Source organism: Megalobrama amblycephala, linkage group LG9 (assembly GCF_018812025.1).
Source record: "Megalobrama amblycephala isolate DHTTF-2021 linkage group LG9, ASM1881202v1, whole genome shotgun sequence".
Lineage (NCBI taxonomy): Eukaryota > Metazoa > Chordata > Actinopteri > Cypriniformes > Xenocyprididae > Megalobrama > Megalobrama amblycephala.
This window is the reverse complement of record NC_063052.1, coordinates 24,663,968-24,680,897: the sequence shown is the minus strand read 5'-3', so window position 1 is coordinate 24,680,897 and position 16,930 is coordinate 24,663,968. Positions and strand designations below refer to the sequence as shown.

General features: G+C 37.8%; 1 protein-coding gene across 4 annotated transcripts in view; it reads right to left on the bottom strand.

Annotated features, from left to right (window-relative positions):
* Window positions 1-216: 216 nt before the first annotated feature.
* igf2bp3 (insulin-like growth factor 2 mRNA binding protein 3) overlaps window positions 217-16,930 on the bottom strand; it is a 36,539-nt gene continuing 19,825 nt past the window's right edge. For 3 of the 4 annotated variants that reach the window (XM_048202317.1, XM_048202320.1, XM_048202318.1), the window contains 13 exons: window positions 15,074-15,125; window positions 14,903-14,966; window positions 13,584-13,862; window positions 13,121-13,255; window positions 12,135-12,257; window positions 11,046-11,181; window positions 10,805-10,939; window positions 9,429-9,503; window positions 7,545-7,664; window positions 7,326-7,400; window positions 7,093-7,224; window positions 5,537-5,650; window positions 217-2,863 (listed from right to left, as the gene is read on the bottom strand). In XM_048202317.1, coding sequence (XP_048058274.1) covers window positions 2,765-2,863; window positions 5,537-5,650; window positions 7,093-7,224; window positions 7,326-7,400; window positions 7,545-7,664; window positions 9,429-9,503; window positions 10,805-10,939; window positions 11,046-11,181; window positions 12,135-12,257; window positions 13,121-13,255; window positions 13,584-13,862; window positions 14,903-14,966; window positions 15,074-15,125 — 1,539 coding nt within the window. In that variant the 3' untranslated portion in view covers window positions 217-2,764. The remainder of the gene's footprint in view (window positions 2,864-5,536; window positions 5,651-7,092; window positions 7,225-7,325; window positions 7,401-7,544; window positions 7,665-9,428; window positions 9,504-10,804; window positions 10,940-11,045; window positions 11,182-12,134; window positions 12,258-13,120; window positions 13,256-13,583; window positions 13,863-14,902; window positions 14,967-15,073; window positions 15,126-16,930) is intronic. The other variant, XM_048202319.1, reaches the window with a different exon arrangement.

Here is a 16,930-nt window from a genome sequence, read left to right as displayed (position 1 = left end):
TTATACATTGATAACCAATGAAAAAAAAAAAAAAAAAAAAACCTTCAACCTTTATAGGGGTCATTGTATTTCAACTGAAATCAAATTTTTGGAATGGGATGAAGGGAACAACCTTCCAAGTTCACAAATCAACACTCCTAAATACACCAAAAAGCACTAAAGCATCCAGCAAATATGGACACAAAGAACAGCCAAGGAATCACAAACAATGGTTGCTAGGAGCCAACTTGACTTTTAATTATTTTCTTTGTATCAGAGGCATTTGACAAGTGGAGGTGTGTGAGGGCGCACAAGCACGGTCGGAGGGGATGTTGCTTATCATGCTGAAATCGGACCACGTTTTTCCAGGAACTATTCCAGATCCCGGAATTCCACATCACATTCCCACTGAAACATGATTCACCACACAACACAGCCATGAAATGAAATTTGATCAGATCAGTCAAAAAAAAAAAAAAAAAAAAAAAAAAAAAAAAAAAAAATATATTGTAGAATCCATAAGACATGAAAAAGGTAAAAAATAAAGACTCCATTGTTCATATTTCATAAGCAACAAATGAAGCAGGCCCTTGAAAAACTTTTCTATAACCATCATTAATCAGTTTCCAAATTAAACACTTTGACCTTTAATACAATACCTATGCAAGAAATAAAGCCCAATACAAGGAAGCCACACCACCAAACCAAGAAGCGGAAAGAAAAGGGAAAAAAGCAGTAAGGTGAGGTTTCAAATCAGTTAGCAGAGAATAAATTGCAGGCAAAAATGAAATCATTTTCTCACTCATCTTTTAAAGTCTAGCCATACATGATTTTTTTTTAAATGATATTTTTTTTTCTGTGAGGAAAGGGGCAGATGGGACATGACCCTATAGATTCTAACAAATAGCAATATGCCTCTAATTTAAATACTTTTCTAATAAGAGGTAGATCAAAAACGGTATAAGAGAAGTGTGGAAAGAAAAAAAAAAAACGATCACTTGTGCCCCTCTGGTCAGCGCTCGGCGCCACGCGCATACCCAGTGCGGAAGTGTTCGCGAGGGACTTGAGGTATCGCTGCGCGCGCTGGAGGTCCGGGGTGAGATGGAAGGATTCCCGCCACCCACCCTTTCCTCAGCTGAGGTAGACAATGGTCTTACTAGTGTGGAAGCTTGGATGCACTCTTTTACCACAATCAAATCATATTTACATTCTGCAAAACAAAGGAATATTGGTTTCTCATTTATTTACTAAACGTTTTTTCTTTGCTAATGTTCATTTTATATATTTTTTTGCTTTTTTCACTTTGTATGATTAACGAAAGATATAAATGAAACCGTTCGCGCGTCCATCTCTACGTACTGCTCGTTAGCCTAGAGACGCGCCCTTGACTATTGTAACCTATAGCTATCAACGCAAAAGCATCAGAACAGTGTAACTTCCCAACCCCGACATGCATTGACTGACGTTAAACACTGAAAATCTTCGGCATGTAAAGCCCAGTTTGATGCAAAAAAGCCCGTCCCAAGACCGAACGGAGCACATTATTTGGAAAAGGAAAAAAAAAAAAAAAAAAAAAAAAAAATCAAAAAACCCCAAAACTATGAGCACGGGAAAAGAAAAAACAACCTCAATCGGGCTGGTCGTTATTTTTATTTTGATAGACTAGTCGCGCTGAGGATGAGGGGGTGTCGAAGAGGTTACAGCAGGACCTTGATTATCCCTGACCTCTATTGCTTGCATCCAACCCTAACTGAAGTGTAATGAAATGCGGGTGAAACGTATGCTACCGCCGAGAAAGTTAATAGCATATTAGCACGGCATTGCTGCGGTATGTACGGTTGGCGTTATTTCTCATTACCTTGACGGTGTTCAGAGGGTGGTGGCTCCTCAGCGACACTGAGGCGCTTTTCTTTTCTTTCTCCTATCTGTAGCTAACATAGAAGCCCAAACTCCGCTCTTTTACAAACTAGATGTGCGCAAACTTATATACAGTTATTCATCGCGCGCGCTGCAAACGGAGCAAGGCGGAGTTCGGGATTCATCCATTAACTACAGACTAAATTTTACATTTTCTTAAAAAAATAAAAAATGTTCAATAACTATTAGCTTTATAAAGTATACAAAATACCACAAAGCAAAATAAAAAAAAAAACAGAACATTTTTTTCATATATCATTTTCTTTTTTTCTGAGGTACTCTAGCCTGAGGTAGATCAGTAAAATGCATATTAACTTGGTTTCCTGGCCAACACCAATCAACACTTCCCTCAGTCATAAGTGGCAGTGTTGCTCCACCTTCTTTCATAATTTTATATATAGTATATATATATCTATTAATCTATAAAATGCATCAGAATTTATAAAATGCCACTATGGATCCCGGGACAGCGTACTTCCGTCAACAATCCTCTTTCCATCTCAAGCCGAAGACCTTAAACCCCACCCCGTGTCACCCATTCCGTACCCCAAAAAAACAGGCTCGAAACGCCTTTTACACTCAAATGCTGCATTTCCCAATGAACTCAAATATCAAAAACTAATTTTAACATCTGTCAGTTAAGGACTGTGCATTTATCATATTAAGGCAGGGACTGGGTGGCTGATTTTCCTATGATTTGGATCAAAGAAATTGTGAGGGGGGGGGGGGGGGAAGTGCAGGTGTACACAATCTCACTGAAACTTCAGGAGGAATGGGTGTAAAAGCGGGTGGGGTTGTAAGGACATTCCCTGACCCCTGAGATGGAGGCGTCCCGTGTCCTGTCAGTCTCCGAGAAGACGCAGTGGCTCTATTTCCTCCGGGTGACTGGTGGACCTGTGGCTGAGGCCTTAGGCTGCTGCTGTCGCCTCACCTGAGAGATAATCTCCTGGATCTTCCGCTGGGCCAGCTGGGAGACATTAAAAATAATAACGGAAAAATATTTAAATCAAAGTGCAAAATGACATGACATGACACCATCACAGTACTTATAGGGTTAGATCACCCCCCCCCCCAAAAAAAAAAAATTCTGTCATTAATTACTCACCCTCATGTCATTCTACACCCGTAAGACCTTAATTTGTGTTCCGAAGATAAACTAAGATATTTTTTGATAAAATCCGATCAGTGAGGCCTCCATTGCCAGCAAGATAATTAACACATTCAGATACCCAGAAAGGTACTAAAGACATATTTAAAACTGTTCATGTGACTACAGTGGTTCAACCTTAAATGTTATGAAGCGACAAGAATACTTTTTGTGCGCCAAAAAACAAAATAATGACTTTATTCAACAATATCTAGTGATGGGCAATTTCAAAACACTGCTTCATGAAGCTTTGATGCGTTACAAATCTTTTGTTTTGAATCAGTGGTTCAGAGCATGTATCAAACTGCCAAAGTCATGTGATTTCAGTAAACGAGGCTGTTACATCATAAGCGTTTCAAAATTTTCATTGGTTCACCACTGGGGGTGTGCCTTTGGCAGTTTAATACATGATGCGAAACAGTGATTCGAAACAAAAGATTTGTAAAGTTTCAAAGCTTCATGAAGCAGTGTTTTGAAATTGCCCATCACTAGATAGTATTGAATATTAGTTTGTTTGTTTTTTGGCGCACAGAATGTATTCTCATCGCTACATAACATTAAGGTTGAACCACTGTAGTCACATGAACTGTTTTAAATATGTTTTCTGGGCATCTGAAAGTGTTAATTATCTTTCTGTCAATGGAGGCCTCACTGAGCCCTCGGATTTTATCATATATCATTATATTTTAAATATCTTAATTTGTGTTCCAAAGATGAATAAAGGTTGTACGGGTGTGGAACGACCTGAGGGCGAGGAATTAAACACAGATTTTTCATTTTTGGGTGAACCAACCCTTTAAGCAATAAATGAAAAAAGGCAGAAATTTCTAAATGATTTTATACTGGATAAAGCAGGTGTAAGGCTCAATGAATCATTAAGAATTACACTTAGAAAAAAAAATGATCAAACACGACTTACTACTTTCAATATGCACTTTAAGTATTTGGTAACACTAAGGTTCATTAATTAAACATTAGTTAATGTATAAACTAACCATAAGCAATACATTTGTTACTGTATTTACTAATCTTCGTTAACATTAGTTAATGAAAATTCAGTTGTTCAGTTGTTTATGTTAGTTCACAGTGCATTAACTTATGTTAAGATTTTAATAATGTATTAGTAAATGTTGACATTAACATTAACAAAGATTAATAAATGCTGTATAAGTGCAGTTCATTATTAGTTTATGTTAACTAATGTAGTTAACTAATGGACCTTATTGTAAAATGTTACCAAGTATTTTATATATAATTTTTTTTTTTTTAAGTATTATTAATTAGTATTTAAATAAATATAGATTAACATTTAAATATATACATTATCATCATTACTATTTATTTAATTAGATTATCATCTAAATACATAATAGATAGAATGAATGATAAAATAAAATGATAAGATATAAGTTTGGCATGACAGCACTTACAGACTTATGAATTACTTATGCCAAGTTTACACTACAGGACTTTAAACGTCGGCAGATCGCTGTGCTGTTCAGACTACATGACTTGCTGTAGAGTCTTGAAGTCGTTGTGCCGTTCACATTACGTGACACTACGTAAATGATCCGCAACAGGGGGTTACACACTACACGAGCTGACAACTCCGTCGCCCAACGACTTTATTTGAAAATGGACATTGGGAAGAAATTAGATTAAATTTTGAATTCAATTTAATTAAAGTGACATGAACCTTTTCACACATAAGTTTAAAATATTCTGGCTGACCTCCCAGAGTTAAGGCCACCATTAGAACGTTTCCTTCTGTTCCATGATGACGTGTCATGATTGTCACGTGACACACGCGGCCACACTGTATGACAGATGTATCGCTTTTCTCACCATGTCATCAACTATCTGATATTCCAATTCTCATATTTGCAAGTGAGTGTTTTGTCATTTAAACACCTACATGATCTTGATCTTAATCTACAATGCGAGATGGGCGCCACCTTGTTTGTTTGCGTTTTAGTTCAGAGAGTCCTGTCAGTCGGATTTATAGGCTACAGCATGTGAATTCGTCCATTTCTACTTAAATACATGTGGTCGGTGAACTGGGAGAAGAATAGAGTGAGCTTTATAGTTACTTACACAATGTGTATCTGATATGAATAAACATCAGCAAATTATAGGCTATTTGAATGGATTGTTATTGCTGCTTCCATAGACAGTGTATATTTCATTGGCTGTTATCCACTGGATAGCTCCAGATATTTAGCATGCTAGATATTTGTCTGGAGTCTGCGAGGTGTCAGCGAGCCTCTTTGATGCGTCGAGTAGTTCACACAAAGATTGGCGAGCGCCGATCACCTGCTGATTTTCCCCCGATCACAGCCCGACCTGTCGGCGAGCTCGTTAACTTGCAAATCGGGCTTAAAATCCTGTAGTGTAAACTTGGCATTACTGGGATCAAAGAAAGTATTTTACCATCGGAAGATTTGACATTTTAACCACATTATTCAGCTCTAGAATGTCTAGTAGCTCAATCACCTGGCTTGCATAGAAGTGGCCTGTGATTTTTACTACTACTTGGTCATTTTCATCAGGCGTCTGGTCCCGTGGGACAACCACCTCTGCACTGGTCAAATTCTGTAGTTCATTCACCTAAAGACAAACACAGAGCAGCTCGGTCATTACTGGGATTCAGTGACTTGTGTCTCCGGTAAAGGTCATGAACTTACTGCCTTAAATTATTGAACAATATCAAATTTAAAGCCGTCATAAATTACACCATTTGAACTCTAAGCATATTGAAGCATTTTTTCTGGGTGGGTAGATTAGTAATGATTCTCTCTAATCTAAAGAGTTTTTCCAAATATTCAATAAAATTATAATAAAAAGGTTTTTAACTTGTCCCTCAATTTATTGTCCACTCCATTATTTTTTTGACTCCATTAACCTTTCAAGTTCCCTTCTATGAAAATTGGAAAAATTAAATGACATTATATCATATCAGTCAATCCGACTTTGGAGGGAAAACAATAGAAAGTGAGTGAGATCCCCTATTTTAATTGTCTATTATTATTATTTTTTTTTTTACAAATTTTAATCTTTGAAAATCGATGTGGTCAACCTCAATAACTACCACTCTTTTGAGGAAAATATGAAAAAGTTAGTAGAAAAAACATTTTTACAAGTACCATTTTAAAACCTATGGAATTCTTTATTTGATAAACCTATGTTAGCTTCTTTTTGCTCAGACATGGTGCAGTGTCTGATTCTAGGTTTGAACGTCCACCCTGTTAAATCAGAAGACCTAACCTAGTGAACACAGAGTACATAGTGATTGTAAAAGTAATATATGTTTAAGTAATGTATATAAAGTTCTTTGGTAATGTTTTACCTATTGTTTCCTATCAAAATCCAGTTCAAACAGAAGTAATATTGTAACTGGTTATATGCGAGATAGGAATTCATCCATCCATCCATCTTTTATACCACTTCCTGTTATTACTTTGTCCATCCTGTTAAGCAGTTTTTTTTAGACAATTTCATAATTAGCAAAAAATATATTAATAAATCAGTGACAATGAAAAAGTATTGGAGTATCAATAATGTAGTACTTTAAAAAGTTAACAAATGCCTTTAAGGCATTTGTATCTAAAAACAAAAAATGTGTTTGTGAAAAGTATAATTCATACATATTTTCTGATGATTTATTAACTGATGTGCTTTTAAAGGGACAAAGGCACATGAGTTGTCCAAGATATTGTACACAATGCCCATAAATTAAAATCATAAGTATTTTTAACTGTTGTTCATTTGTTACCAACAGGGTGGACATTTTTGATCATCCATTTCATTTTTGTTTAATAAGTGGTTACATTTACTTACCTGACCAAATGTTTTACAATCACCCCATGATGATTACATTTTATAATTCACTTTTAAAAACCGAGTTTTACTTTGTACATTTTTTAAATGTCCAAAAGGCACCGAATGCCAGGAATGGAACGCTATGACCATTGAATGCTGGGGATAAATGCATCTGTACAGCAAACATGAGCACTGAAAACTTATGTTATAAAAGACAAGTGCCTCTTTACCGTTTTGCCTCCTTTGCCTATGACTCTACCAGCGGCGAATGATGGCACTTTTATGTGAGCCTCTAATTTAACCTCCTCCTTCGGTCCAAAAAAGTTCTCCTCTTTTAACTTCCCAAAGATACGTCCCTGAGCCTGAGAAAAACAGCAGAGAGAATCAATGAATTAATATACAATCAAATGACTGTATATACATACAATGAGTAAACATTCATAAAATGTCACAACATTTTTACCTTGAACTGTGCCTCTGGTGGTCCAGTAATAATGACCATTCTTTGCTTGGCGTCAATTCCATCAGCAGGTGCAATCTATTCAAGACAAAATGACAGATGTTAAACCTCAATACTGCAACAGCATGACGAAAGTAATAAATTCTACTCATAACTATTAGGTTCAGCAAACAGGATTAAGAGGAAGGTGAAAGGTTACAAGTCATTTTTGCAGTCACTCACTTTGATTGACGCACCAGCAAAGCGGCTGAGCTGTTTAATGTGCTGGCCCTGCTTGCCGATAATAGCACCAACTGCCAGTGCAGGAATGAAGAGGTGCACGGTTTCTGACTCCATCTGTGACTGATGACACAAATACACTCATGAGTTATGATCATGCATTTAACACAAAATAAATCTGCTTTTATGAGACAAATCCAGAGAATATGCCACAAGACAAACATCATCTTAGGAAAAAAAAAAACATTCACTCACACAGCCAATTAACTAGTCAACTATCAAGGGTCATAACATAAGGAACGAAGACTTGAACTTTCGACTTCACTCTGCTTTGAAAACATACTGCAAGGTTCATAACTTGCCCATCCTACACCAAAAGCAACATCTTTTCAAAGTAAGCTGCAAAAACACTCATTCTGATATCATCCTAATGTAAAGAGATATTAAAGGGATAGTACGCCCAAAAATAAAAATTGTCAATTTACTCACCCTCAAGTGGTTCCTGTGTAAATTACTTTATTCTGCTGAACACAAAAGATATTTTGAAGACCTTCAGGAACCAGACAGTTTTCAAAATATATTTTGTGTTCAGCAGAAGACAAATTCATAAAGGTTTGGAACAACTTGAGGGCGAGTAAATGAGAATTTTTGAGGCTATTATGGCAAGAGCTGAGTTGCAATTTACACAAAAGTTGCATAAATATAATAAAAAATAAAAACCAAACAAAAAAATAAAATAAAAATACAGCAGTTTAAAACTAAACAATATGTTTTACATTTACATCTAAAACTTTTTCTTGTAAAATATTACCCAAGTCAAAAATAATAACAATACTACATTTTACATTTACATTTTATCAACTTTATTTTTTGATTTATTTTATATATTTGACTGGGAAGTATATACAATTTGTCCCAGGAACTTTCCCCTAGACCCGCTGCTGCCTGCATTTCCATCGCGGTCTAAAGTACCGTGAAGATTAGTTAAATTAGTCTGGTGACGTAGGACTGCGTGCGACTTTCCAGTTCCCGCTGGATTTCATCCTCCGCATACAAGCGTAATAAAGCCTGAACCTCATCGCTGGTCCATCGGTCGTATTTTTTGTAAACTCCATTGTTGATTCGAATAGCAAACTCCTCGTACTGCACACACCTCAACAGACTTTTAAAAATGGTGGTTGAAATAATGCTGCGTGGAGTCAACCAATCAAAATGCTGCATGAACTCAACCAATCAGCATGGTCAGCAACCAAGTCCCACCCCTTTGAAAAAGTACTACCTCGCGAGCAGGGACTTTCTGAGGAGGAAATTTTTACCCGGAACTTCATTTAGACCATGGTCCCTGCGGTCAAAACACACCGAGTACCGCCCCAAAGTCCCTAGTTCCTGGGGAAAAGTTCCTGCGGTGGAAATGTGGCTAAAGAAAATTTTTGGCAAAGACCATACAAATGTAGATTGAGCAAACATTCAACTTGAGAGCTATTCAGACAAGTGTTAGGGCAAGGAGTGAAAAAAAAAACAAAAAAAACAAAAACACCAATAAGCCAATAGAGACAAAATGACAACTGTGCATTTCATTATAGTTTTTGGGTTAGTCTAACTGCATGTTATTCATGCCCTTTCAAACTTGACAACATTCATTCCCACCAATCACTAACACACACACACACACGCGCACGCACACACGCAGCAGTTTAGGTCTACATCCATACACATTACATGTTAAACATCTGACCCACAGTTTTTCAGCATTTTTGTTAGCTGTGGAGGCTGAGCGACGTCCCCTGAGCAGCAACTAATCAGAGAGCAGATGTATGTCCTTCAGCCAATCCAGTAGCGAGCAGCCAAGCCATGCAGTGCATGGTGGGAAAAAAAATAAAAACTTACAGAAAAGGCTGTGCTGCTGCTGCTGGAGGAGAGCGTAGAGGCCCAAAAAGGCACCTCACCCCCAAACACGCTGCACTACGGGAGAAACATACACATTAACACGCACACTCCCACACATACTGTACAGCCGTCGCAAAGTATTGGCAGAGACATAAATTTAGTGTTTTGTAAAGTTTGCCACTTCAGTATTTGTAGATTATTTTTTCACGTTTTCTATGGTACACTGGAAAACAATAAGCATTTCATACATTTTAAAGGCTTTTATTGGCAAAAACATTCAATTTATGCAAAAAGTCAATATTTATAGTGTTGACCCTTCTTCATAACTTGCTCTGGCATGCTGGATATCAACTTCTGGGCCAAATCCTGACAGCGATACATTCCTGCCATATTAATTCTCTGAATTTGATCACAATTTGTGGGCCTCTGATTGTCCACTTGCCTTTTGAGGATTGACCACAGGTTCTCTATGGGATTTAGATCAGCAGAGTTGCCTGGCCACAGACACAAAATCAGGATCGTTGGGAGAAGTTGCTCTTGCAGGATGTTTTGATACCATTTTTTATTCATGGCAGTGTTTTTGGGCAGAACTGTGAGAGAGCCCACTCCCTTGGATGAAAAGCACATGGGTGGTCTCAGGATGCTTCACTGTTGGCACAACACAGAACTCATACTAACATTCACCTTTACTTATCTAGACAATTGATTTGAGACGTCTAAAACAGTTGGAAGGGGGCTTCTTCCGAGAAAGTAGTGTTACACCAGTCTTCTGCTGTCCAATCCTTGTACTTCCTGCAGAATTTAATTCTGTCCTTGATGTTTTTCTTGGATAAGAAGTGGCTTCTTTGCTGCCCTTCTTGACCGTTGTCCAAAAGTCTTTGCCCTGACTGTGTGCAGATGCACTCACACACCCACCTGCTGCCAATATTGAGCAAGCTCTGCACTGAAGGTGCAGACTCGTACTTGCTCACACTTTCCCACGTGCTGATGATATTAGTGAAATTATGTTAGCTGGTCATTTTGAGCCAGGGTCAAAAAAAAAAAAAAAAAAAAAAAAAAAAAATTACATTTGGGTTTTGTGATAAAGTTAATTTTTTGGCCAATGAAGGTTTTTGCAATTATTTACAATGCATCCAATCATCTACACAATCTAGAAACAATGTGAATCGACACCACAACAACTGAAGCAGCAAACGTTGCGAAACAATTTGTCACTGCCAAAACTTTTGGCCACAGCTGTAGGCGCCTGCTCCACACATTGCCGTTACATATATTAACACGCGCTCAACTTGCATGTGTGTACACCAAACACACATATCACACACATCTCACACACAAACAAACAAACAAACACACAATTATATCTAATTTGTTACCCCAAATGATTGATAGCCAGCTTGAGCCCCAGCCGGAGGTCCTGATACCACAGAGGGTGACATTGCTCCACTCGCTGCACCAGGAAAAATACCCAATGCGTTTAGATTGAGCCCTGGAATCAGGTTAGATTGTAGCTAGAGGAATAAAAGTGCAGAGGTTTTTTTTTCTCAAGTTGAAGTTGTTGAGCTGTATGCAATATCAGATGAAAATGAAGTCTTAATGCCATCACTGCAGACTTACATGCATAGCGGCTACATCATTCTCGTAGGACTCGCGGATTTTCTTCATGATTTCTTCTTCTGCTTTTGAGCAAGCTTCTAATGTACCCTTGACGGTAATGGTGCGCTCTGGGTTATACAAGGTCAGATCCTGCAGACTGGGATTGGAGGGATATGGAAAGAAAGGAATAATTTATTATTTATTTATTAATAATTTACGACATACACATACATACACACACACACACTATTTTTTTTGATAATCCTAAAGCTGACATAAAACCAAATAAAATTACAAATGCATAAGATTACTAAAAAAAAATTAAATAAAAACAGAAAAATATAATATAAAAACCAATTGAAAATATTAATTAATAAATCCTACAAAAGTACTTAAAAAAAAAAAACAACAACAACAAAAAAAACACACTAGATAACCAGTAAGATAAGATACTAAGATAACCAGTGGAAGCAAAGTGAAAACATTTCAACAGCAAGTCAAGTCCTTTGGTAAAGTGGCATAGACGGAGTCATCAACCTTAGACACGCGTGCCAAAAGGGGCAACCAGTCACACGCGAATGATAAAAGCGAGAAAGAGGCATTTTATTTAATAATATATAATATTGATGATGATAAAAAAAAAAAAAAAAAAAAAAAGGAAAATTTAAATTCCCTCGCATTTGAAGGTCAAATGACCACTTGAAGTAACTGTCCTCATTATTATGCAGCCTACATTATTTAGTAATATGCTGGATGGAAGCTAAACACTTCAACTAAACTGTGCAGCATGGATAAACCAACTGGACAAGTTAACTGCATATTCATTGGGTCTCACGGTGAAAATCAGAGTGTTGCCTCGAGCAAAATTTCAAAACAATGATCTCTGCAGAATAAATATGACATCTTGGGAAGTTTGTATGATAACGAATCAAGATTCAACCCAGCGTACATGATTTATTCATGTCATGGTGCATGCTGGGAAACATAACCCAGCACACAGTTATGAATAAGGGAAAAAAAAAAAAAAAAAAAAAATTCTCACATATTACTGACCTCATAAAGTATAAAGAACACACAAAAAAAAAAAAAAAAAAAAAAAACACTACTTACGGTGAGATTGTGATCTTTGTGTCAGTATCTTGTTCGATTTTCTTCAAGTTGCGCCCCTCCTTTCCAATCAGACGGCCGACAAAATTATTATGCGCCAGAATCTTTAGAGGAATTTCTTCAGTGCTGTGTATATGGAAAAAGAGAGAGAGAGAGAGAGAGAGAATAATGTGACTAAATGTGCAACATTGAGTGTAAATGACTATGACTGGTAAGTCTGTGTAACCGTGTAGTATGACAGTAAGGCTGCCCCCTAATAGTCAAAAATATTAGTTGACTAGAAGAGGGTCAGTAGACCAAAAATGTTTTAGTCAGTTAGTGGAAATTAAAAAAAAAAAAAAAAAACACAGTTAAGTGGCGAAGTCACGCAGAGTTAACGGCAGGTCCTTGTGGTAATTACAGTGTGTCTGCATGAAATCCAAACGTTCACCTATTATCCATCGACCTCAAATATGGCTTATTTGAAACAAGTAGTAGCAACAAACAAGTAGGCCGCATGCTCTAACGTTAACCTAGATAAAAATGCGCTATTACTAGGCACAGTGTGGAAGCTGAACTATTAACGCGCTTGCGGCGCTGGTGCCTTCACTTGCTTTTTTCCCCCTGATAACAGCGGAAACAACTTAAAATACTGTCATTTTGATCATACAGATAATAAATCATCATTTGTCTAAACTCACAATGACAAAACGTTGTGCTTTTGTAAAATAATACAAAAAGGATGCACTTCTCAGTCTCCGTGAACTGGAGCGCGTCACAAAAATGAACCAAAATTCAGCATATAGGGTACTTCCCTCACAGACATGAGAAAAATATCTACAGAAAGCTTGAAATGTCTACTTTTAAACTAATTATATTCACTATACTGCAGAGATGGCAAGTCAGCATTTTCACATTTTCAACTTCATTCTTGCAACTGTCGGGAGCAGCCCTATATGACAAAGATGGATAAACAGAAACAGTATGACAGAGTGTGTGTATCATCGCACATTTTAGTGTCAATTGCCTCTTTCTGCATGATCTCCATGATGTTTCGACAGGCAGAAGTGCAGCCCTCTGGAGTGGAGTGAACGGTGATGGGCTTCTCCGCAGCCCCTGCGTTCTCCTTACGATGGATATCAATCCTGTATGAACATACACAATGTGTAATCAACTTGTTTCAGCAGTCTGACCACTCTGGGTTCCTTCCCTGATGCAAGGATGCATTAAATAGACAAAAGGTGATAGTTACAGATATTCATCACAATGTTACTTTATAATAATGTACATTTAAAATAAAATTCTGTTCTTTTGAACTTTCTATTCAGGTAAATAGGGCAAATAGGCTCAGTGCTGATATTCTGCTCGTACAGCCAGCGGCACACCGTTTATAGCTCCAAAATAAATATGTGGTACTTATGTGCGCTGTGTTAAACAGGACTGTTTACAAGTACGTACACCAAGTATTCTTACTTTGAGTGAGTCTGCTTGGTTATGTTGCGGATGGTAGCACCTTCCTTGCCAATAATAGCTCCTACAAACTGGGTGGGCACTAACATGCGTAGAGGCACGTCTGACTGTAGTTTAGGTCTCGCGCCCAGATTGGGAGAGCCTTGGCGAGGCGGTCCGCGTGAGTTGAAACCTCTCCTGCCGCCCACAGCAGGGGCATCTGCTGAAGCCGTCTCATCTGGGATATAGGAAACCTTTAGTGCGTAGTTCTCCATAAGAAAGCCATTTAATTTGTCCAATGCTCTGAAAAAGTGAGTGCAGAGGGATGGGAAACTTTAACTTACACATTTACTAACATGAACATCATAATGTGTTTAAAATTTATATTTCAGTGAAAGGACAAAAGCCATGAAAGATGGATGAACGCACAAAGATACTTCTATACACAAACAGCCCTCTTTGTTTCATGAGTGGGATATTATGCTTAGCTGATTAAAAAATAAATTGGGCCTCATTTATAAATACATTTCTGCATTTCAGTCAAATATTGATTTCATTCTTTCATAAACATGTTCGAAAACAATGCAATTGACAAATATTTGGTTTAACTATCCCCTAAACAGTTTGCCTCTTGCTAATTTGGATCAAAATAAATCTATAAAAATTGCTGAAAACGGGCCTTATTTATGAATAGATTTCTGCACTTCAATAAATATATTTATAATTTCATTTTTGGATAATTTGTCACAACAGTTCATGCAAAACATGTTTTATGAACATTTCATGAATGAGACCAACATTTTTCAATTATTTAAAAGCATAGGTCAACAATATTACTGTTTATTTTTTTCAATAGCCATTTTTGGAGAATAGCCCAGGCGACTGAGACAAAGGCCATGAAAACCATCCTGGCTTTTCTGCTTCCCTCTCAAACAGGACACATGTAAAACATAAGCGAAACTGATGGGAGTTTAAGAGCATGAGGCTTAGACATGATGGAACGCCAGAGCCCTTTAAAGCCACCAAATCTTTCATTGACATCCACTAGCGGATCGTAACAGGAACTCCCTATTGTGCGCAAACAATTGCAGAAGATTCTTTTATCCAAGTCTTTCAATTCATTTACCAGACGCTTCTTCACCAACCCCTGTGACCGCTCTGCAGTTCTACTAATCAAACAGTAGGTGGCACTGAATGAGTTATTATAATTGCTGAATAAATCCCAATAGCAGTGCATGTGGAACTGACAGTCTCACATTTCACTGCGAGACGTGGGACGGAGACGCTCTAGAGGGGGTGGGGTGGTGACCGAGTCGGCCGAATCCGAGGCAGATGATACTCACTCTCTGGCTTGGTCCTTGGCGGCATATCGCACATTGACTACAGCGGTCTCCGTGTCAGTGTTGACTTAAGATGGAAAAGAAAGGAGGAAGACAGTAGGGGGAAAGAATTACCTAATCTTTTAATATATGGATTACAACTTAAGTGACAATCTGTTGAAGAGCACATCCTACCTTGTTCACAGCTCTCTACTGTGCCGTACTGCGCTAACAACCCGTCCAAAACCTGTAGGTGAAGACAATTAACAAACATTCAGATTAAGATTAAGACTAATGGTGTAAGAGACTGGTGGTAGAACTTCAAAGAATGAACAAATAGTTAAAGTAATGGGGTCAAAAATATTGAGTGGGTAAAGTTAAAAGTTGACCCAAAAATCATTTACTCAGCCTTGTGCTGCTCCAAACCGGCATGACTTTTCTTCTGTGTCAGAAGATATGGTTGTTTCTGAACCATATAGAAAAAAAAAAAAAAAAAAACACATTAGCTTTTTTGTTGCTCAGAAGAAAGTCATACAGGTTTGGAACAGATGAGGGAGAGTAAGTGACATCATACATTTTTCATCAACATACAGAGTCAATGCAACGGAAGTAGCAATATTTCATATTGTGATGTACATCAGAAATGTAATGGATTATCAAAAAAGAAAAGGAACTTTGTTTTTACGCATCAGTTGTTGATTGAATTTTGAAATGTGGGTGTTGCGCTCAAAAACGGCTCAGATGAATGCGAACTTGCAGAGACAGGGTTTAAGTGGAATAAATGATTGGGAAAGTCCAGCATACATCACCAGAGAGAAACCTGTTGTTTTAACTGGAAGGCCCAGTTATGACTAATTAAATATTACCCTTTTTTTTTTTTTTTCTCCTTTATTTTTTTTTTTATAAATAACACCAGCACTGATAAATTGCTGACAATAAGATCTATAACATGCATTCTGGAAATATTGGTGATTTTCTTGACCAAAGATTTGAACTCAAAAGCACACTTCGCTTTTGTGGAATCTCATACTTTGAAATAATGACATCCTCTCCAAATAAAGAAAGCAAGCACTGTTTTACACCTCATTTGCCACAGTTCTTTGCTTCCACCACTCCTGATCTGAAGGAGGGGTGCAGGCGAACATTGAACATGGGTAAAAGAAAGCCTACAGGCTTTCACACACACCAGCCCCATATACGTCACACATACTAATGCCCCAACCCCCCTAACCGCCACCGCTTCCCTTCTCCATTCCAAGCCGTCCTATTGGTTGGCGTGTGCATTACTATGGAATTCCCAGCAGCCATTGGGCATCTCTAGTCATTGGCTACATAACCAGTCAGTCATTGAGTTTAGGCCAATAAGAGGCGGCTTCCTTCAATCGGGTGAAAGAGGAAGGGGGTGTGGTTGGCTTTCAGACAACATGCAGTGAGGGGGAGGGGGAGGGGGGGTGCAAAGTGGGGTCGATCTACACATTTTGGGCGTCCATACATGGAGCAGGCCTGCAGCCAGACAGGGCAGCAGGTTAAAATCCAGCCCCGGCTAAGCTCGCCTGAGCCTGGTCACACAGCAAAATGCATATCCCCAAAGCTACACCATCACAGATAACACACACACACACACACACACACTCCAAGATCTCAACATGTGCCCACAGTAACAAAGACAATACAAACACAAATACCTTCTAACTGAGCACAAACGGCAGGTCAAACTCAAAGAAAAACAAATGGAGAGATTAAATAACTAAATCTCGCTCAAGTAGGTCCTTGACATTTTTGCAGCCTGACATAATGTGACTGTGGATTCATTAGGAGCTGAAATAAGGAAATTTAACATGCTATAAATTAAGCATGTTTATTTGCCATGAGAATTAAACTCCACATGGTCAATTTTTTTTTGGTTATAGTTTGGTTCATGCCAAGTTGATACACCTATTTGAACGCAAATACAGCATATCCAACTAAACCATTGTGGTTTTAAAATAGTAACAATTTGTCTAAAAATTTAAAGAAATGCTTTTATTCGGCAAGGATATATTACTTTGATCA